The sequence below is a fragment of the Primulina eburnea genome, chromosome 3 (assembly GCF_022965805.1).
Source record: "Primulina eburnea isolate SZY01 chromosome 3, ASM2296580v1, whole genome shotgun sequence".
Lineage (NCBI taxonomy): Eukaryota > Viridiplantae > Streptophyta > Magnoliopsida > Lamiales > Gesneriaceae > Primulina > Primulina eburnea.
The window spans coordinates 51,144,810-51,167,966 of NC_133103.1; the positions used below are offsets into that span (position 1 = coordinate 51,144,810).

The following is a 23,157-nucleotide window of genomic DNA, read 5'->3' on the forward strand; positions in this document are numbered from 1 at the left end:
TTGTCTTGATGATCTTCACCTTTTTCTTATTTTTTTGTATGAATGTTAGATTTTCCATTTCAATAATTGACCTCAAATAATTACTTATATGCTTCGTACCACTTCTTTCATATATGAGTGAGTCTCATGTGAGACCGTCTCACGGATCATAATCGGTGAGACGGGTCAATCCTACCCATATTCACAATAAAAAGTAATACTCTTAGCATAAAAAATAATATTTTTTCATGGGTGACCCAAATAAAAGATCCGTCTCGCAAATACAACCCGTGAGACCGTCTCACACAAGTTTTTGCCTTCATATATATTCTTTAACATAATAACATGTAGATGATAATTCTTTTTAAAGAAAATTATCTTTTTGATCAACTAACTTGTTCAATTTCAGGTTTGGTCCATTAAGTTTTCAAAGTTTGGTTTTGATGTGTTAACTTATAATGTTCAGTCATTTTGGTCCAATTGTTGACATGACATCCAACAAATCAATAATTTTCTCAGTATTTTTTGATACCATGTCAGTCTTTTCCAAAATCAAATCATCAATTGAACCAAAATAACAAAAAATTAAAAGTTAATATACCAAAATCAAACTTTGAAAGCTTAATATACGCTAAAACCCAAAATTAAACAAGGGAGTGGACCAAAAAACAACTAGTGAAAATATACTTTCATAAAAAAATGAAACAATAACATAAATTACTAATATTTGGAACTTATTATTTAATAGTTATCATTTTAAACTTTTTTATTGTAACTTGTGTCACGATCCGAGACCGAGACACATCGTCGACGTTGTTTATCAAATTAAAATCGTTAAACAACTGCCACATAGTACATAAAATAGTCAAAAATCAGACTATTACATAAATTAGGACTATTTTTATAGTATATAATATAAATATGGAAATGATAATTTAATGAAAATAAAACTAAACTCGATGTTTGAAACTTCATGTCTCGAACTTGATCATCAACCCCGAAACATGTGTTGTTGATCCTCTTACAATTGATCTTCGCCCTTATCTAGGGAGGGAAGTAAATGTGTGAGCATTTGAGGAAACACTCAGCATGTGAGGGCCAATCGTACACTCGAATATCGAAATATACATACAATATGAGTTCCAAGGTGAAATGTCCCACATCATGTCGCAACACGAATCAAGATAAAAGACAACCAGAATTCAAAACAAGACATCAAGACACATCATAAACTAAGCATAAACTTATACAAGACATTGCTATTCATCTATTTATCAATGACTAGAAAAATGCACGTGCGTTGCACGTAAAAACCTAAACTGCTGAAAATATATGTACGAAATTTTGATAATATTTAAATGAATTAAAACATGGTTAATAACATTTATCAAATGAAACAAACTAAGCCATAAAAAATAAAAAATCATGACCATAGACGGTATATGAATCAGAGAAATTATCTTATCCACTTGACACACTTTCCAATATGCTTCTTGGTTGATTTTGACAACCCAACAACTCTTTGTCCAGGGGCGGATCCAGAATGATATGTTTGGGGGGGCCCGGTCTACCTCAATTCCTGAACGTAGAAAAAATTCCAAGAATCCTTGTCTTTCCTTCTGATGTGTATCCGAACTCGCGTCCCACAATATTTCACTCGTCAGTCGACAATATAGCAGATGTTTTGCAAAAGGTTATTATTTCAAATGTCTTTCTTGATTGTATTTGTATTAACCAACTATAAATGTTTTAAGTTGGGACTTTGTGAAAGCCCGTTATTTAGGTTTTCAAAAAAAAAAAAAATTGCAGAACAATGTCAAAAAACAGCGTATAAAAAGAATTAAACATGGACCATATGTGTAAATCTCGAAAGTCTTTAATCATTAGACTAATTATAGATACTTAAAATTTTGATGGGTCAAATAATATATATACTAAATAATAAAATATATCTTACATAGTAAAAAAAAAATTAAAAAAATTCAGGGGGGGCCGTGGCCCCCTCCGGCCCTACAGTGGATCCGCCTCTGTCTTTGTCGTAGTTTGTTATAATATGCATATAACTATTTTGGTATGCTCAGCAAATATCTGATCGCCTATAGCTATAAGATTAATAAATTTTCAACAACTATTTCTCAATCACTGTGAGAAAAATTATTTGAAATCTCTTCAAATGACTATATCTTAGAATTGTGTCCTCATTTAATTTGACACAATTCAAGAAAATCATCTTTGATCGTCATTTTTTGGAAGCTTTGCAATAATGATTGCGTGCATCATGTCATTAGGATGATATAGTTTCAATCTCATTTGTTGCGTTTAGAACATAATATTATATTATTCATTGAAACAAAACAAATTTTTTTCTAGCGAGTTTATATTTTGTTTTATAATATTTTATCTTGTAGAACAACATACAAAATTATTTATTGTATTTTAAAAATCTTGAGAATAGATACGAATAATATAATTAAAATATGCATATGAGATATCATTCTAATATATGTCAAAGTATTTGTTTTATTCAATATCTCATCTAATAATATAACCATTTAGATTTCATGAGCATTTTACGATAGTCAAAATTAATTTGATGAAATATTGTAGAATTTTATTTGAATTTCAATATTTGGCTAAGTGAATTTACTTGACGAGGAGTTTTCTATGCTACATCATATATGTTATGAATTAGCTGGTTAGACACTTTGACTAAAAAAAGAGACAAAAACAATCTCGTATCACCTCGAAATATATTGAGATAATATTGGAGGAAATAAAGTGAAACTGGCTCGATGTCTCAATAAAATGCACAGAATTCATCTATATTGTGTCAACAAAGCTTTAGAATTGTTCTCATACCATTATAAATAGAATGAAAATTATGTACAATTTGTTTTTCATGTTACTTAGTTGGACCTAATTTCAAATATCTATAAAAAAATGTGCTTGAATTATATCATACAGAAATTAGGACATAGTATGTAGGACTGGGCACTTGCCGTTTTACCAAAAGTTATAGCTAGTAGTAATGGTGCAACTCAAATTTTTTAAACCGCGCAACAGCTCAAGCACCACGGTTCGGCCGCTCAACCAAGTAGGGACAATTATTGCACCCAATAATCTTCCTCCTATAATTGCACTCATTGCAATCAATGGGAATCGAACCTGTGACCTTGGCTCTGATACCAATTGTAAGACTGAGCGTTTGTCGCTTTACCAAAAACTATAGCTAGTAGTAATTGTGCAACTCAAATCTGTTAAATTGCACAGCAGCTCAAGCATCACGGTTCGACCGCTCTACCAAACATGGACAATTATCGCACCCAACATAGTAACACACAACATATTTTTTTTATTTAACATGTCTTTTTTTTTTTTCATCCTATGTTTGTCGAAACTTTTTTGTTCAAAATTTGACGCATTTCGTAGACTATATATATGAAAAACCAAGAAATTATATAATTCACAGAAACCATTTATTATTCTCTTCATAGAACAGAAGACCCAAAATACGTGGTTTGATTGGTGTACTTTCATACTTATTTTTATATAAACAACAAGACACGTCATATAATATCAGAAAAATCAATTACCGCCAACAATACTAACCTAATCGAATAAAAAAATCATAACACAAACAATCTCGATAAGAAAAAAAAATGATAACTCAAAGTTTAAAAATAATTTATTTAGTACAATAACAAAGAAATTGAAGTATATACGAACAATAAAAAGCATAAATCACTCTCAAATTAAATATTAACCAATATTATTTACAATTTGTATAAATTTTCCAATATTTTTTTTAAATAAAGAGAAGACGTCTTATTAATGTCATCGTTTTATAGATATTCATTCCACTTCTTTAAAAAACACAAATGAAAAATGGTGCCTTGAAATCATAATAAAACTATTTAGAAAAGCAGCTGTAAAAATATAATACAAAGTCACACAATTTTTCTTAAACCATAGAAAAATATTAGACTATTGACAAAATATATGTAGCAACAACAAAACATGCGCTAACTTGTGATATAATGAAAATTTAGAATCATGCATAATCATTGAATTAGAACAAAAGCGCATGTCAAAAATCTACTGGATATTATATATTTTAATAATTTATCCATATTTGTCGTTTACCTGAAGACTCTTAGACCTACCAATTTTTTTAGTTCACCTATTATTTTCATAATAAATAATATTACAAAAATAATATAAACAAGAACATAAAAACTCAAATTAAAATGCCTTCTATCAATCTAAGTAAAAAAAATTGATTAGATAATAATATAATAACGTCGTAAAAAATTTAAATATTGATTTATAGACAGAAGTTTGGAAATATATTTGTCCCAATAAATAAAAAATATTATTCCTTGATATTCTGAGACATAAGGTAAAAACGAAGAAATATTTCAATTTTTTAATATTTTCTAACTCACTTTAAACTAAGTAATCTAAGCAAACAGAAAACATACATTATGTGTTTAAAAAATAACAAAATATTTTAATAATAAAAAATTGAAAAATAACTATTTATGTTGGATATTTGATTTTGTTTTCTCTTTTCTTTGTGCAAACAAACAAATAACAAAAACAATCCAAACACAATTACATGATCAATACAAATGACATTTATAATAATCAAACATGTTAACGCTAGGGTAAAAAAACTCCTCTCATTGCAAGAACAAAAAATGATCAAATATATCATATTATTTAGTAATATTTATTTAGCAGCATTTATAAAAAAATTGAATAAATAACTTAAAAACAGTGTTTGAAATCTATTACAGAAAAATATTTCTCTCAATCGTATATTTCTATTGACACATGAGGAGTCTGAAAATATTTTTATTCTAAATGAGAGAAAGAAATTTTGTATGACCTTAATATTTATTAATACTTTATTTTTATTCAATCCGACTCATCTTTTTTGTCTTCCTATTATTATTTGACGGCAATGTATAAATTTAAGTATTTAAAATTAAATTTAAAGTAAATTAAAATAATAGTTAGTTTGATTGAGTTAAATACACTATTAATGATCTTATTAAACTAAAATAAAAAATGACTTAAATAACACCATTAATATGACAAATTGTAATATAAAAAAGTAAAGTGATTTTCTGTGAATTTGAAAAAAAAAAAGTGATTTTGTGTGAATTTGATGTCAATGTAATCACAATTCACATTCATATATAGATATTAGTATAGATTAGTATAGATAGATAGATTAATTTAATTTTAATTTTATGAAATAGAAAATGAAAAAGAAAACATGTATTCAATTCACATATTTATATTAGTATAGTATAGATATAGATATAGATAGATTTTAATTAATTAATTTTAATTTTATGAAATAGAAAATGAAAAAAAAATATGTATTAATGATTAATATGAAAATATGTATTTTAATTTAATTTTAATTTTATGAAATAGAAAATGAAAAGAAAACATGTATTCAATTCACATATTTATATTAGTATAGTATAGATATAGATATAGATAGATTTTAATTAATTAATTTTAATTTTATGAAATAGAAAATGAAAAAAAAATATGTATTAATGATTAATATGAAAATATGTATTAATGATTAATATGAAATGAAAGTAAGGATATTTATGTAAATTCACAATTCAATTCATATATTTATATTAGTATAGAAATTTTAATATATTTATATTAGTATAGTATAGATATAGATATAGATAGATTTTAATTAATTAATTTTAATTTTATGAAATAGAAAATGAAAAAAAATATGTATTAATGATTAATATGAAAATATGTATTAATAATTAATATTAAATGAAAGTAAGGATATTTATGTAAATTCACAATTCAATTCATATATTTATATTAGTATAGAAATTTTAATATATTTATATTAGTATAGTATATATATAGATATAGATAGATTTTAATTAATTAATTTTAATTTTATGAAATAGAAAATGAAAAAAAAATATGTATTAATGATTAATATGAAAATATGTATAGATGATTAATATTAAATGAAAGTAAGGATATTTATGTAAATTCACAATTCAATTCATATATTTATATTAGTATAGATATACTGATCAGTCTCTAACTGTTTTTTCATCTAAGGGGGCAAGACCATATATCAGCTATTATAACTTACCGCTTCAGGGTCTTATCTTATCTTAACATGTTTTGAAAATTTCCTTATCACTTTTAATTTAATTAATAATAGTGCATTTTCAAAATTTCATAGCATAACAACTGAATCATGTGGAAGGAAACATATACTAAATCAGAGGACATGAAGCAAATAGTGTATTGTTGAATTTTCAAAAATAGGAATATCATTGTTTTAAAACATATAATCAAATGTGAGTGAAACTTGTTGGAATGATCAAACACCAAGGCTGCCCGATGACTCGAAAATTGGTAGAAGCCTCTCGGGCTTGCAGGGGACCGATGATTCTTGAAAATTAACAGAATTTTGTCACTGTAGTTGACAAACTTTTTGCTGGAATTTGAAATTTGAAACCTTCACAAATTGAGCAAAAATTGCACCGACTCAGGTCAAAATATACGTACAATATCATCATAAATTTCGAGTTCCCTAAATATTGATATACATGATTTAATTATCTCACACAACTTTAGATAAACTTGACAATCTCAAATAAAATAATTAGATAAAAAAATAAAAAATCTTGGATAACACAATACAATTTTAAATTACAAAATAATATTACGAGTTTAAAATTCGTGGATTTTACATAACCAGCCGTCAATCCTACATTACGCTCTCCATCGCCATGAAATGGGGTGGGGGGTTCTTAATATGTATGACAAGCTTACAATTTAACAATATCCTTTCACTGTCTTGTACTAAGCACAAGCACGACATCGCCAGGAAACGTAAGACATATTACAGACCAATTTGATTTACATATCCAAAGTTTTGTATCATATACAATTCCAATTCCACATTCTCTTGCAATTTTTTTGAACAGATTAGTATATTTTTCTATCTATTTAAATGTGAGTGTGTGTGTTCTTTTCCTTTCTCCAAGATTATTCTTTTTGCACCACAATAGATGCCCTTCTCTTTGCCAGTTGGAATGTTTTCTTCAAGAATTGGTTAGCCCCTTCCTCATTTCTATGGCAAAGGATTCTCAATATGGTGTCGGGATCAGACCGGTTCCATTTCCCTGTCCGCGGAATGGGTAGTTTCAGACCTTCAACCATGAAACCTATCCCACTAGCTTCACAAGCCACGATGTTGAAATGCTCGATTAGTTGCTCGGTTGATTCGCTCATCAATGCCACCACACCTTCGATCATCTCAGCTTCCCGTTCAAGCACATCTTCGACTATCAAACTTTCTCCACATGTACACAAAAGCTTCTTTAAATCTCTAAAATCTTCTTCAATCATGGCATGATCAGATCTAGAAAAGGCCCGCGAACTCCCGCCGGCCAGCAAAACCATTAGGTAGGCCTCAAACGAAGCCTTCATCACTTCTTTTAGAGCTAGTATCTGAGCCCCGTTAGTAATTATTTCGCATAGAATAGCAATATTTTGCTTCAGTGTTCTCAGTGCTGGTATAATTCTTGCATTCATCACATCTCCAGCATATAAACTTCCATAGAAAACCGAGCTCGAGTCAAGGAATATCAGACGATAGGCTGCAACTTCCGACACTTGTTGTAACCCGACTTGGATGGCAGATTGGCATAGTTCGAAATAGGAACTTCCAAGTTGCTTGTTTCTTTTACGGCTTTTAGGTGAAGAAATCACATTTTGGGAGACGGATAGTGTTTTATCTAAGGAGTGAAGTTGGTAGATAAGGTACTGCAAGGTGTTGAGCCTAATGTAAAGACGTTGTGTCCCTCGACTTATGGATGGATTAAAGTTGTTTCCGGAATGCCATGCTTTTTCGCTTGACTCGTCTACACCGGCATTGCAAGATGCTATCTTCCAAAGTTTTGCAAATTTTGAGTCAGGGCTACATCTTGTCAGAGGAGGAAGTGTAGGGAGGTAGTTTTGTTTTGATCCTGCAAAATAGAAATGACACACAATACTGAAGCAATCACAGGTAGTTTTATAAAAATTACACGTGAAATTTATAATTTTTTTTCACTTTAGGACTCGCCTCAACTAGCCCTCGTCTGTGCTTGACTAAATAGGAATTCAAGAATTCTTACCACATGATGCAACAAAATTAATGTAATCTTGGAAGAAATGCCCCAATCCATCCGTAAGATCATAAACTAAGTTCTCAGGTATGTTAGCCGGAATTTCAAAAAAGCTCTCCACAGCTTCCTTGGCGAATCTCACTAGTTCCACCGCCGAATGCGCGTATGGCTCACTCTTGCTCTTTGGATTCCATGTCTGCAAAAACAAATGTTGAAGTGAAGAAAAACCCATAAACTATCTGACCAATCTTTATGGATATCCAATCCACAGGGGAGCAAACAAGTGGCGTTGGTTTCATCAATCCCCCAAGTCTAAAATTAAATCAAGGTTCTATGTATTTTATAATAAGCTTACTTCACTTTCTTTTGATTGCTCGATAAATTCCTTGCTTTTTTTCAACCTTTCTTGAATCCATTGTTTTAACAATCTTCTTATGATATAATCAACTTCGTAAGAAATGATTTCTTTGTATCCATCTTCACCAGTAGCAGAGCCATCAACCATCATTTGTATCAGCACCTTTTCGAGCTTTTTAGCCTTCTGTAAGACCAACACTGCTTCGTTTGTGAACGAGGATGTTCCAGTTAGGTACCGTTTCAGCAATGTGCCGTAGCAAGAATGCAGAGTCGCAGCAGCAAGTCTAGCAGCATGCTGGTTCCATTTCTTGAGAATAGGGGTGAATATATCCTTCTCCTTCGCTGCCAACTCTTCGGTTTCTCTGGTAAGTTTCATCAGCACCTCATTCACTTCTCTTGTTTCTTGACTCTTCCCATTGATGTTTTGATCTTCTAGAATCTTTTGATCATAGAAATTTCAGTAACAAGAAGTTTTATAGTTTGTTTTGTGGCCATTATCTTTCAAATAACATCAGCAAAGACAATATAAATCAGAGAGAGATTAGACAAACCTTAGCAAACGCATTTCTTATCGACGATTGGATGTATCGAGCAACCGTATTGCCATCTAAATCATCAGCCACTTCTCCTTTTTCTACACTAACATAGCAAGGTACATCCTCTTCCAATATCTTTGTGGCTGAAATAGCTAAAGGAAGAACATTTTCCATTATGCGAGTTGTCCCTCGATCGAAATTCCCGTGATAATCCAGCAATCTCTTCTCAGACCATCTCTTTACAGCATTCAACACACAAGCCAACATCTTAACATAAATGTCATCTTTTTCAACCCTTTTAGCATCGTCTGCTACGTCATTCAAGATCACGATCGAAGCCCCCAGAAGATCCGACTCCACCTCTCCGGTCGCAACATATTGCTTGAAAAATACCCAAAAGAGAGACAAGTTGTGGATTGACCGGTTAATCCCCAACACAGGCCATGTTTTCTTTATCAGTTCGAGCAACTCATCAACCTCATCCAGGACTAGACTCTCATCCTTAATATCGAACACCGAGTACAACAAGGCGATGTAAATGTAGACATTTAAAGGGTATCCATCGGCCCAATGGCATGAATCAGTTTTCTTGCCATCAAGGCCTCGGCTTGCTAAAGATACGACACAATGGCTAAGTGTTTTCATGGTTTCGGAGTTTTTCCCGGTTTCTATTGCCTTCGTTTCTGAAGATTTAATTATGTCTGTAAGTTTAACAGCAAAGGAGTCTGATTTTTCTAGTGGAACTGAAGGGTGGAGGAGGAGTCCCTCCTCTAGAATCTTCAACTTCCGTCTCTGCCATTGATAGAATTCCTCTCCGTTGTTAAATTCGGATGGTTTAAGATGGCGGAGTAGTTCGAGAGGAAGGATGATCGCCTCTGCTCGCTTACTTGTCTGTTCAAATTAAACAATTTGTCACAAGCAATATTACAAACCAACAACTTATTTGAGGTAGACGATTGATGCTACAATATTTCTGAAAGGAAACTTTTTTTTTGCAACAACAGAAAGCCTCTCGCGTAAATTTCTACGTGAGACAATGAATTTGACATGAAAATTCTGCTCCATTTATTGTTACAAACATTATTGTCTCAATTTATACAAATCACCACGCATATTTTCTATCAAATAAATTCTTAATTGTTTATTTGGTTCAAAAGCAAGCGCACACATAGACACAAATATATACATATATATATGAATGCATGCCACATTACTTTGCCAACAAGGGTTCTTGTGATAGTTTTACGTAGCCTGTTGTCACTCTCCTCTGTCATCCTCAACTGCCTCCTCATTACCTCCGCTGCAGTCATCGGCCGCCTCGCCCTCGCGGCTTGCGCCTCAGTGAAAACCATCCCACTCGACGGGTTCGACCCGCACATGCTCGCCCGCCTCGACGGCGGAGACTTCTTCACCATCTTCAATCCCAACGCCCTCTTTAACCGGCTCGTCACCGCCATCCCAACCCCAGACCACTTGACAGGAGACCCAGGACCCGACCCGATCCCATCCGCCCCATTATCAGCTGATGGATTGTGTTTTGTGGCAGCGCTTCGGCCACCAAACCCGGGCGAAGACCTGCATGCAGTGAAGAAGATTTCTCCGGCGGCTTCAAGAAAATCTTCGCTGAAAACACCATCTAGTTTCCCGAATGGGTAAATGAGATCTGATGAGGAGTCCGAGTCCATGTCAGAATCGCATGGCATTGGTAAGGAAGTTGGAATTCCAAGTGAGATCGATACAACGATGTCAGACAGCTATCAGGCGGGACAACGCGGAGACGGAAGCCGGCGAACACGAAATGGTTTTCTTCTTGTTTTTGTGGAGAGAAGAGAAGGGGAAATATGACAGAGAGAGGAAGACATGCAACGTTAATTAAGACAGGGAGAGGTGAAGATGAATGGACAAGAGAATATTCAGGGAGACGGGGTAGAGAAGGGTTTATATTATATCTACTATTTAAATTTCTCGTGTTATATATATATATATATATATATATATATATATATATATATATATATTTGTGTGTGTGTGTGTGGGGTGTGTGTGTGATAATTGAAGATTTTGATAATTTATCTTGTTAAATTTAGTCTTTGTTGTAAGTTGTAATAATTGTTTCTGTTTGTCAGAGCAATCAAAACGTAATGATTGAGTTATTCAGCAAGGGGAATTCGAAATTAAAGGTGTAAGGATGGCTAGGCATGATGGTGTATTTATAGGTGAGGAGAGGAGAGTTTAATATGGTACCTAAATCATGCATGATATGCATCCAAATCCCATGATTTTCCTTCCAATTTGCCACCAAATCTCACGTTTTTGGCTTAGAAACCTTTTTCCATGGTTGAGTTATTTGGCTACCTAATGGTGGGATTTAATCCTTGATTCTTTCCCCCAATACTTGGCTCGAAAATGGTGATGCTAATTCAAGGGATTTTTGAGCCACTTTGATGATATATTTCCCAATCACACTAGTATCTATCCATCACCATATGTAGGAAATTAATCTAGGAGGGATTTTCGAAAATCTCTAGCAATGATCATGCCTCAATTCTTTTAATTTGTATGATACTCTAATCATGCAAATATTCTTTCCAATTTTTGAAAATTAGCATGCCATAGTGTAGATATTATTGACTTGGTAAAAGATTTCCAACAATTAATTCCCCAAGGTGCACATCTTATTATTTATCTATTTTACACAAAAATATCACATCCTATAAATCTTTAAAAAATTCGGTTCTCACATCCTTCCCTCCTTATGAGAAGTTTCGTCCTCGAAACTTGGGCTGGCTTGGTCTCCAAAGAGGTAAGGATATTCCTTTTGCATCTTCTCTGCAACTTCCCAAGTTGCTTCTCGCTCGGTGTGGTTGGACCACTGTACTTTGACGTAGGGAATGATGCGTCGCCTAAGGACTTGTTCTTTGGTGTCCACGATTCTGATAGGAACTTCTTCGTATTTCAGTCCTTCTCCCAAGTTTCCTTCGGTCAAGAGTGGTTCTACTTCTAAAACGTGATTTGGGTCTGGAATGTACCTCCTTGGTTGGGACACGTGGAACAGTGTTGGATTCTTGACATGTTTGGTGGCAGTGCCAGGCTGCATGATAGGGTGCCCACTTTTTCCAGGATTTCAAAGGGTCCAACATATCGAGGGTTCAGCTTTCCGGCCTTACTGAATCGGGCAACTCCTCTCATAGGCGAGGCTTTCACATAAGCCTTCTTTCCCACGTTGAACTCTACCGGCCTTCTTTCAAGATCTGCCCAAATCTTCTGTCGATCTTGAGCTACCTTGAGCTTCTCTCGGACAATTTTAACTTTGTCCACAGTCATTTGTACTAGCTCGGGTCCCACTAAGGCTTTCTCTCCCACTTCATCCCAGTAAAGTGGTGACCGACATTTCCTCCCATAAAGAGCTTCGTATGGAGCCATTCCAATGCTGCTGTGATAGCTGTTGTTGTAAGCAAACTCAATTAAGGGTAGATGAGTGATCCAATTGCTACTGAATTCAAGAGCGCGTGCTCGCAGCATATCTTCTAAGGTTTGGATGGTTCTTTCTGTTTGCCCATCGGTTTGAGAATGATAGGCTGTACTTAGGGTCACTTTCGTTCCCATGGCCTCCTGAAAGCTCTTCCAAAAGCGCGAGACGAACCTCAGGTCTCTATCCGATAGGATGCTCACTGGCACTCTATGCAGTCTCACAATGTTGTCCACGTACAGCGAAGCCAACTTATCGAGATTGTAATTCATGCGGACGGGTAGGAAGTGTGCAGTCCTCGTGAGTCTGTCTACTATCACCCATATACCGTCATGGCTTTGCCTGGACCTTGGCAATCCTACCACAAAATCCATGGAAATGTGCTCCCATTTCCACTCGAGAATTTCCAGATGTTGCAGCAATCCTCCAGGTCGCTGGTGTTCTGCTTTGACCTGCTGACATATCTGACATCTGGAGACGAATTCAGCTACGTCTCTTTTCATGACATTCCACCAGAAATTATTCTTGAGATCCCTGTACATTTTTTTACTGCCCGGGTGGACTGAGAACCTTGACTTGTGCGCCTCTGCCATTATCTCTTGGCGAAGATTATAACTGTCGGGCACACACAGTCTCCCTTTCATCCATAAGATTTCCTTGTCATCAATCTGATGCTCCTGAGACTTCCCTTCTCTGACTTGCTCCTTAAGTTTGGTCAATACCGGGTCTCGATCTTGGTTTAACTTGACGGTCTCCTGCAGACATGGCTGGGCCGAGAGGGAAGCTAGATCGCCTGGGCCCTTCCGACTTAGCGCATCAGCCACTTTGTTTGCTTTACCCGGATGGTAACTTATGGTCAAGTCATAGTCCTTGAGTAACTCTATCCACCGTCTTTCCCTCATCTTCAATTCTATTTTTTTTGAGTGTACAAATATTTTAGACTTTGGTGTTCTGTGAAGATTTCACACTTGAAACCATTTGTGTCCGAATTTCCAAGGCAAATACCATTGTTGCCAACTCGAGATCGTGAGTAGCATAGGTTTGCTCATGCGGCCTCAGTTGACTCACATGTCTCGCATGAGTACGCATTTGATATCTTCCTTTGATGCTTCACTGTAGATGGTAAAATCCTTGTCCTCAGTAGATAATACCAACATTGGTGTAGATGTTAGCTTCTTTTTTTATGTTTGAAAGCTCTTTCACATTTGTCTCTTCAGTTGAATTCATAGTTCTTTTGTGCGAGTCTCGTCAGTGATATGACTACTGAATAGAAGCACTCGACGAATTTCAGCTAATAGCCTGGTAATCAAAAGAAGCTTCTAATTTCGGTTGCATTAGTATATTTCGGTTGATCTAGAATTGTCTCTACTTTCTTAGTTCCACTGATATTCCTGATTTCGATCTCGTATGAACTAATTCTGAATGCTGACATTGGGGTGTCTTCTGCTCTGACCTTTAGCTGATGATAGCATGTCCTCAGGTCAAGCTTGGAGAAGACTGTAGCTCATTTAAGTTGATTGAAAAAAAAACCGTCTATTATTGGAAGAATATATTTATTCTTGATTGTGATCTTATTGAGTAATCTACACACAATCTCATACTTCCATCTTTCTTCCTTAAAAAAATAGCACTGTAGCTTCCCAAGGGGATGTACTTGGCCAAATCTGCTTTTTGTCTAACAACTCTTGAAGTTGTTCTTTTAGCTTCTTGAGTTCATCTGAAGCCATTCGATAAAGTGTATTGGAGATTAGTGCATCAATGGTGCCAAATTTATCTCGAACTCTACTTCTTAGTCCGAGAACATTCCAAGAAGTCCTTCTGGAAAAACGTCCGAAAATTTTTGTATTACTGGAATATCTTCCAACTTTAGCTCATCTACTTCTTGCATGCACTTTATTTACCATTGCTAGGTAAATTTGTTTGCCCGATATTATGGCTTTCCAAGTCTGAGAAGCAGAAAAATGTATTTCTGTTCCTTGGCATTGCCATGATACCTGATTTCTTCTTGGTTCGGGGTACAGAGTTTGACATTCTTACTCTGGCAATCTACTATTGCACGGTTCTTAAATAACCCATTCATCCCTAGGATGGCGTCGAAATCTACCGAAGTGAGTTGAATCAAATCGACACTAAACATATGCAAATTGATACTGATTTATTCTATTTTGAAATTATCCTGATTACTCTCTAAAAAATTACAACCCATATAGAATATTTAAACTTAACTCAATATCGATCTATAGCTTAAATCCCGAAAATTATAACCTAGTCATTACCTCAAATAATTATTCTTTTACTAAATCTTACTAACATCAAGATCATTAGCCTATCACGCTCAATACAAAGGAGTTCATTGAATATCATTCTCTTTGAATCATTCTTAGTACCATAAAAGTCAAAACTTTGTACTATACATTCCTTGATACCCATCAATATCTCATAACTTATTTTATTTACATAAGGCCGTAGCCTACTTGTTATCCCAAAATAATATAAATTCTTTAACCTGATGGTATTGTCTCACAAGATATTCCAAGGTCCTATATATTTAAAGTTATTGCTTAACATTTTTAATAACCCAAACATATTGCTCACACAATTAACTATCGATACAAAATCAACTTCTATAGTGCAATACCCAAAACTTATGATATAATTCTTATATCAACTTTTATTATATTAGTTTTCATAAATAACTTAACATCCTCGAGTCAATTTTTTTTTTTAATCAGAAGCTTAAGTCAACTTATCTCTGATAGATATATTCCCAAAAATGAATACAAATACTAATTGTCCTCATAATAAAATTTCATAAAAATCCTCTAACTAGCACAAAATACGCATTGAAACAGATTTTTCGAGAAAATTTTCAAAAATAAAATTTTGGATATTGACCCATGGATAGAAAGAATACGTCGAGAGGATTCTAGAACAGTTGAGGGAATTAAATTCTGAGTTTCCTCCGAAAAGTTATGAATTATACGAAACTTTCCTAAAATAGAAAAAACGCGATTTCGGAGGTCTAAACGAAGGATTTTCACGTTTTCGGACTATGCCTCACAACAAATTTGTGAATATTACTCGTTGGACCGTTCCGAAGGGGACTGCATCAGCCTTTTGCCATAATCTAACAAATTTTTCTTCCCAACTGGATTATGAACCTGGCGGCTCTGATACCACTTACATGTCACGCCCCGAAACTCGGGATTGACACCGGCATTGTTTAACAGTCACACAATCGAAACAACAAGCCTTTCGTAGCACAGTATAAACCGAACCAGTTTATATATAATAATTTCCACAAAATAAACATTGTCTTTACAATAACGAAATTCAACAAAATAGTAAATAATGCGGAAACGTCTTACAATTATTAAATCATAAATTCAAACATAACTACTACTGGTCTCGTGGATCACCAACCCCAGAACTGTTCGGACTCTTCATCCTCAACCTGCTCTTCGGACTTATCTGGGAGGGGAGAGTAATGGGGATGAGTATTTTGGCAATACTCAGTAAATGGGGGCACTTTGAATACAACATAACAATTTTATAACATTTTTGAAACATATCATAACTTACAGCATGCTTTTCATAATCGTAACGTAAATTCCATAACATAATAATACTGCGATTTTTCACCTTTAACGGTTTACTGACGTCAGTCCCTAAGTTTTGATCCTCTAAGGGGGCGATGCCATAAAACGGTTCTATCCCACCGTTGAGGGCCATATGTCGGAATTCCACCCATTTTCAGGGAATCCTCATAGTGCCAAACATAACGTAACAACTTTTCGTAAAACTTATAGACAACACGACGGTACTCGACCGTATTTTTAAACCAAAAACCGAAAATCTTACATGCAAAAAAAAACCGAAATCTTAAGCATTTAAAACAGCCCACTTACCGTATATAATGATGCTAAAAACGTGGTGCACAACTTTGGGGATTGGGTCGCTCCTCGTTCTTCGGTCAGACGGCGCTTCGGCTTCGATTTTTCTTAGAAGATTTTCGGCAGAGTTTGGCTAGGAAATGCTGCTGAATTCCGAGACTTTCAGCAAGGGGAATTCGAAATTAAAGGTGTAAGAATGGCTAGGCATGATGGTGTATTTATAGGTGAGGTGAGGAGAGTTTAATATGGTACCTAAATCATGCATGATATGCATCCAAATCCCATGATTTTCCTTCCAATTTGCCACCAAATCTCACGTTTTTGGCTTAGAAACCTTTTTCCATGGTTGAGTTATTTGGCTACCTAATGGTGGGATTTAATCCTTGATTCTTTCCCCCAATACTTGGCTCGAAAATGGTGATGCTAATTCAAGGGATTTTTGAGCCACTTTGATGATATATTTCCCAATCACACTAGTATCTATCCATCACCATATGTAGGAAATTAATCTAGGAGGGATTTTCGAAAATCTCTAGCAATGATCATGCCTCAATTCTTTTAATTTGTATGATACTCTAATCATGCAAATATTCTTTCCAATTTTCGAAAATTAGCATGCCGTAGTGTAGATATTATTGACTTGGTAAAAGATTTCCAACAATTAATACCCCAAGGTGCACATCTTATTATTTATATATTTTACAAAAAAATATCACATCCTACAAATCTTTAAAAAATTCGGTTCTCACAGGTCTTCCCTTAGAATTTTAAAAAAATATATACATATGTGCATACCAATTCTTTGGCATCATCTGGCTTTGATATTTGTGTGAAATCAAAAGGACAAACATAACATAATATGAACTTAATATGGACACTGTCACAAGTTAAATATTTATATAGTAAGCGATGGAGCTAGCAAAATTTATTTGAAGAGTGGCCAAAATGGTTTATTTTTAATGCAATTTATTTGAAAAGAGGCCAAAGCAGTGGTGCGGGGAGGGGCAGGCCATCGTAGCTTTGTCTCAGCTTTCAATAATGATATTATGTTATCGATTACGACGACAACTTTGATTGTTGCATATCCAATAGAAGAAAATTTCCCGTAATATTTGATCGATTGGCCATAATATTTGACGAGATGATCATAATGTATTGATGATATCGTGGAAAGGGCTCGGGGTCATTCTTGGACTCGGGCGGACAAGAGAAAACTTACACGAGTAAAATTCCAATTTGTAGCAAAGAGTAGAGCATGGGTAAAATTTAGATAGGGTATTTTTTTCCCGAACATGGTACTTTCGCCCGACAAGGATACTTCCACCCAACCAGGGTACTTTCGTCTGACCAGGGTCCTATAGCCCGGACAAGGTACTTTCGCCCCACCAGCGTACTTCCGCCCGACCTTATAATATTTATTATTTTTAGTTTCATATTTCCCATTATTCCAACCTCCGATATGTTTAATTGACACATTTTGTGTAATTTTATTGTATGAGGAACTTTTACGATCTTGGAGCAAATTTTGAGCTAAAAAGGTGCTGTTTATCACACTTGAAGTTTCCAAGTATAGAGTTTGAAAGAGAATGGCCAAACCAGAAGAGCTCCTGAAACAAGGCGTGGCCACGCCTTATGATGATGCTTCAGCTGCCAAAGAAATTACAAAGAGGGAAAATATAGATAAAATATTATCTATTATATTATATTTTAAGAATTAGTTTAATTAGAGTTAGTGGGCTTTTAGCAAAAAATTTAGACCCAAACAAATCTACTACTCAAGGAGAAATAGCCGCCGCATAGGAGATTCACCAATAAATTTTGGTAAAACTCTCTCCAATTTCATTCCATCACACGTGAAGAGAAGGCAAAGAATTCCAGATTTTTCTCCCAAAAAAATAGTTTGCATTTTCTTTATATTTTATTATTTATTTTTTATGGATATTTTATATCAAACAATGTTAGGCTAATTTTCTTAGTCTGATTCAAGGGATAGTCTACTATTTAATTTTATCACCGTGAGGTTTTTGCACTTTAATTTATTATTCTTGTTTGCCCAAATATTAGTTGATTTATGAATTAATTATATGAATGTTATACGTCAATTAATCTGACAATTTATTTTGATGTATGATTTTCTAATGCTAACCATGAATTCAGTGATCCGTAATTGTCATGAACGATTGGTACATGAGTAGTAATAGGTTAGATGTGTTGTGCTATCATAACATGTGTAATTTAAATAAATCGACGGAACCAGATCTTTCAATTGCAGCTATCTCGGTTGTTAGATTTAGGATTAACTGTTTTCTCAAAACGAAAATGCTATTTTTAATTAATATGGAACGCTATCGTGCGCAGTTAATTATTGATAAGTTTTGACTGGATGCTGGGTTTGGTCAATTAAATTAGGAAAACGCAAGGATTTTAGCGGCTATCCCTATAATTCTAAGGTTAATTGTTTGGAATAACATGAATAAATGATTGGTTAACCGATGAACAATGAGATAATTAAATAGTGGACTCCCCTTGAATCAATATTTTTTTCGTATTAAATTCTTCAATTTATTATCCTTGATTAATTTTCAATTATAGATTCAACATTCTTTCTTGCTTGGTAATTTTAGTTTAGATTATTTTATTTCGTAATTATCAAAACAAATCCCCCTTTTTTTATTTTTATTATCAAAAGAAATAAATCTACTGTTCCCTGTGGATTCGACCCTACTCACCATTACACTTGTTTTTTTAATTCAAAGGGTAGGAATTAATTTGGTGGTCAACGACAGCACACCAAATTTTGGCGTCGTTGCCGGGGAACGATGTAAGGTTAATTTCTTTTGATTATTTTCTATTTTGTATGCCTCGTTCTTCTCGTACAGGTGAACTCGAATACAATCCAGAAATCGAGAAGAGAGCTAAGAGATTGAGAAAAGAATCAAGATTAAGACGTGAAAAGCAACCATCATCATCATCTCCTTATTTGGACGTATCATTGGACTCAGACGATACAGAAAAAGAATCTGACATTGATCTTGATATTGAAAGAAGTGAAAGTGACCAAGAAGAAATGGCAGGACAAGCTCAAAGAACACTCAGGGAGTTAGCTAACCCTAATGTTATTCAACAACCATTATGCATTCAATTCCCTACTACTGATGCTACTTTTGAATTAAAATCTGGCTTGATTCATTTATTGCCTACTTTTCGTGGTCTTGCAGGTGAAGATCCCCATAAACATCTGAAAGAGTTTCATATTGTTTGCACAGCCATGAAATCGCAAGGGATCACAGAGGAACAAATTTCACTGCGAGCTTTTCCATTTTCTCTAGCCGACAAGGCTAAGGATTGGCTCTACTATTTACCTTCTGGATCCATAACAACTTGGGACAATATGAAACAACAATTTTTGGAGAAGTTCTTCCCAGCTTCGCGAGCAACCAACATCAGGAAGGAAATTTGTGGGATTAGACAGTTACAAGGAGAGACATTATATGAATATTGGGAGAGATTTAAGCAGTTATGTGCCAGTTGCCCTCAACATCAGATTCCAGAACAGCTCCTAGTCCAATATTTCTACGAGGGTCTCTCACTTTTTGATAGGAACATGATTGATGCTGCAAGTGGAGGTGCATTGGTAAACAAAACGCCTCAAGAGGCACGAGCTCTAATCTCCAACATGGCCGCCAATGCACAACAGTTTGGAACTAGACAAGATAACCCTCCACGACAAGTCAATGAGGTAAGTGTTACTCCTATCGATCAAAAGTTAGATTCTTTGACATCTCTTTTGGAAAAGTTGGTTGTAGGGCAGGTACAACAGGCCAAAGCTGGTGGCACATGTGCGATGGTTGGACATTCGACGGACACGTCCCCTACATTACAAGAAGATCCAAAGCAGCAGGTTAATGCAATCGGTGGATTTCCTGGACAGCCTCAACACCGGTATGATCCATATTCTAATAACTACAATCTAAGATGGAAAGATCACCCAAATTTCAGCTACAGGAATCAAGGAGGTCAACAAGGATATCCACAACAATTTTTTCACAAATATCCATCACCTGCGCAAGCCTCTAACTCAGGTATGTCCCTAGATGAAATTGTGAAGGCCTTAGCTGAGAACACTCAAAAATTTCAACAGGAAACGAGGGCTAGCATTCAGAATTTGAGCACTCAAGTGGAACAGTTGGCGACTTCAATTCACAAGTTGGAAGCAAAAAATTTAGGTAATATACCTTCTCAGACAGTGGTGATTCCAAGAGAGAATGTGAGTGCAATTACTTTGAGAAATTGTAAAGAACTGGATGCTCAAGAAATTGGTGTACAAGCATCAATTAAGCAAAATGAAGAGAATGAGATAAAGGTTGAGGATAAAATAATCAATCAAGATGATGCTCCGAAAGGTAAGTTTTCTCCTCTATTTGAGTATAAACCTATTCCCCCATTCCCTCTTGCATTGAACAGGAAATGTGAAAGTATTAAGGAGTTGAATGACACTCTTTGTAGAGGCGAGGTAAAAATTCCTTCATTAGATGTTATTAAACCAGTGCCTCATTGTGCTAAAATTTTAAAGGAATTGTGTACTACAAAAAAGTGGCATAAGTTGAAGGGGTGTAAAAAGGAAAAGATAGGAGAACATGTTTCTGCTGTTATTCAAAAAACTATTCCTATCAAATGCAGTGATCTAGGTATGTTTTCTATCCCTTGTACTATTGGCGATATTAGACTTGAAAAGGCTATGTTGGATTTAGGTGCTTCTATCAATGTCATGCCTTATTCTGTTTATAATTATTTAGAACTTGGACCTCTGACTGAAACCGGCATTGTGATTCAATTGGCTGATAGGTCCACTGTTTATCCTAGAGGTGTAATTGAAGATGTTCTTGTGAAAGTTGAAAATTTGGGTTTTCCTGCTGACTTTTATGTGCTTGACATGGAAAATGATGATTTAAACAGTCAAATTTTGCTAGGAAGACCATTTTTGAAAACTTCAAAATCTGTCATAAATGTTAATAGTGGTACCATTACTATGGAATTTGATGGTGAGATTGCAAAGTTTAATATTTATGATACCATGAAATATCCTCTTAGTGAAAGCACTATTATTACTCTTTATATCGCTAATCACTTGTCACAAGAAAATTCAAAATTTGTGGATAAGAATGATTTAGAGGAGATTATTGAAAGACATGTTGAAAATTCTAATACTATATTTTCTCTCTCTGCTTCACAGATATCTAAAATTGCGCAAAAACTTCCTCCAGATTGACCCAAGCATGTACTCATAAAAAAGGGAGGAAATATCCAAGGGATAGAGATTTCCAAGAAATTCAAAGAAAACAAGCATTTGCTGAAATTTGCTATGAAAATATTCAAGCGGAATAAAGTGGACAAATTGACCATTTATGAACCACCATGAGCAACAAGAAAGAATGAATTTCGAGCATAACGACTTTAAAAAATTGCGCTTTTGGGAGGCAACCCAAATTTTAGTTCTTGATATTTTTTATTTTGTTCCAGTAGAGGTCTTGGCACAAGGCGTGGGCAGGTCTTGGCACAAGGCGTGGGCACGCCTTGTTGAAACACATCTACTGTTTTATTTTTATAAAAAAAAATACAGCAGAGGTCTTCGCATAAGGCGTGGCCACGCCTTGTTGAAACACCTCTACTGTTAAAAAAAATTAAATTTTTTTTTTTTACAGCAGAGGTCTTCGCACAAGGTGTGGCCACGCCTTGTTGAAACACCTCTCCTGATTTATAAAAAAAATAAATAAATAAAAAAAATTTTGTTTACAGCAAAGGTCTTCGAACAAGGCATGGCCACGCCTTGTGGAAACACCTCTATTGTTTAAAAAAAAAATTAATTAATAAAAAAAATTAACCTATTTTTTTCTTTCTCTCTCTCAGAGCAGCGTCCACCACAACAATAGGACACCTTGCTCTATGATGCTCAACAATTTTCAGGGTAGTTCTCTAACTTCCTTTGCTTGCTTTTACTGTCTATGTCGTGCATCTAATTTTGTGTCATTGAGGACATTGCCACATTTAGGTGTGGGAGGGTATATTGCCTTATTTCTCGTTTTAATTTCTTTTTTCTTCTCATTTTTTGCATAAAAGTAAAAAAAAAATAGTGACGTTGTTAGTTCCTAGCATCTAGTTCATTTGTTATCTCTTTTTTCTGAATCTTGATTGCCTCCGATGCGAATAAATTTAAAAAAAATGATGTTTTCTTTGCGTGCAAATTGTTTTTGCATTCTCATTTTTGCATTATGAATAAGTTGCTCTTGATGATAGTTAGAGAGGACAAGTGTGTGGGATTTAACACAATTGCTATATTTTTTCTTTGGTGAGCTTTGAGCCTATGAGCAATCATGATATCATGCTCTAATTTCTTCTTGATCGTGTGTTGTCATTGCATTGTTAATTATTCTAGAACTTGCATTGATATACATGTCTTTGTCAACACTTTATGGTGGATTAGGTGCATAGACAAAATGATAAGGGCATTAGGTTTAAACAATTTTCTTTCGCATCATCTAAGCCGTTCTTTGAGCCTACCCTGATTCATAGACACCTAGTGAACCAAGTTTGAGCCTCAGCCTTTTTCTTTGAATAAAAAATAAACACATTACAAGCCGTGATAAATCTTTTTTGTTGGTTATCCCCCTTTTTTGAACCTTGAATTGGAGAATCATGTAAAATTTTCGCATTTAGCATCGCTTTGAGCCAAGAAAGTA

General features: G+C 34.6%; 2 protein-coding genes and 1 non-coding gene across 3 annotated transcripts; 1 reads left to right on the forward strand and 2 right to left on the reverse strand.

The window, feature by feature from the left end:
* Positions 1 to 6,731: 6,731 nt before the first annotated feature.
* Positions 6,732 to 10,910, reverse strand: LOC140827846 (protein unc-13 homolog). The gene is made up of 5 exons (XM_073190702.1): positions 10,273 to 10,910; positions 9,074 to 9,949; positions 8,521 to 8,961; positions 8,175 to 8,361; positions 6,732 to 8,024 (listed from the first exon to the last, which is right to left on the reverse strand). Exons 1-5 carry the CDS (start codon positions 10,759 to 10,761, stop codon positions 7,042 to 7,044), a joined length of 2,976 nt encoding a protein of 991 aa, XP_073046803.1. The 5' UTR covers positions 10,762 to 10,910; the 3' UTR covers positions 6,732 to 7,041.
* An 8,367-nt stretch (positions 10,911 to 19,277) lies between these two features.
* Positions 19,278 to 21,689, forward strand: LOC140827457 (uncharacterized). Its single transcript, XM_073190131.1, has one exon. The coding sequence runs from the start codon at positions 19,278 to 19,280 to the stop codon at positions 21,687 to 21,689; it is 2,412 nt and encodes an 803-aa protein (XP_073046232.1).
* On the reverse strand, positions 19,860 to 19,966 carry LOC140828739 (small nucleolar RNA R71). Its single transcript, XR_012117306.1, has one exon. It is a non-coding gene; the product is annotated as a small nucleolar RNA R71 (small nucleolar RNA).
* Positions 21,690 to 23,157: the final 1,468 nt, after the last annotated feature.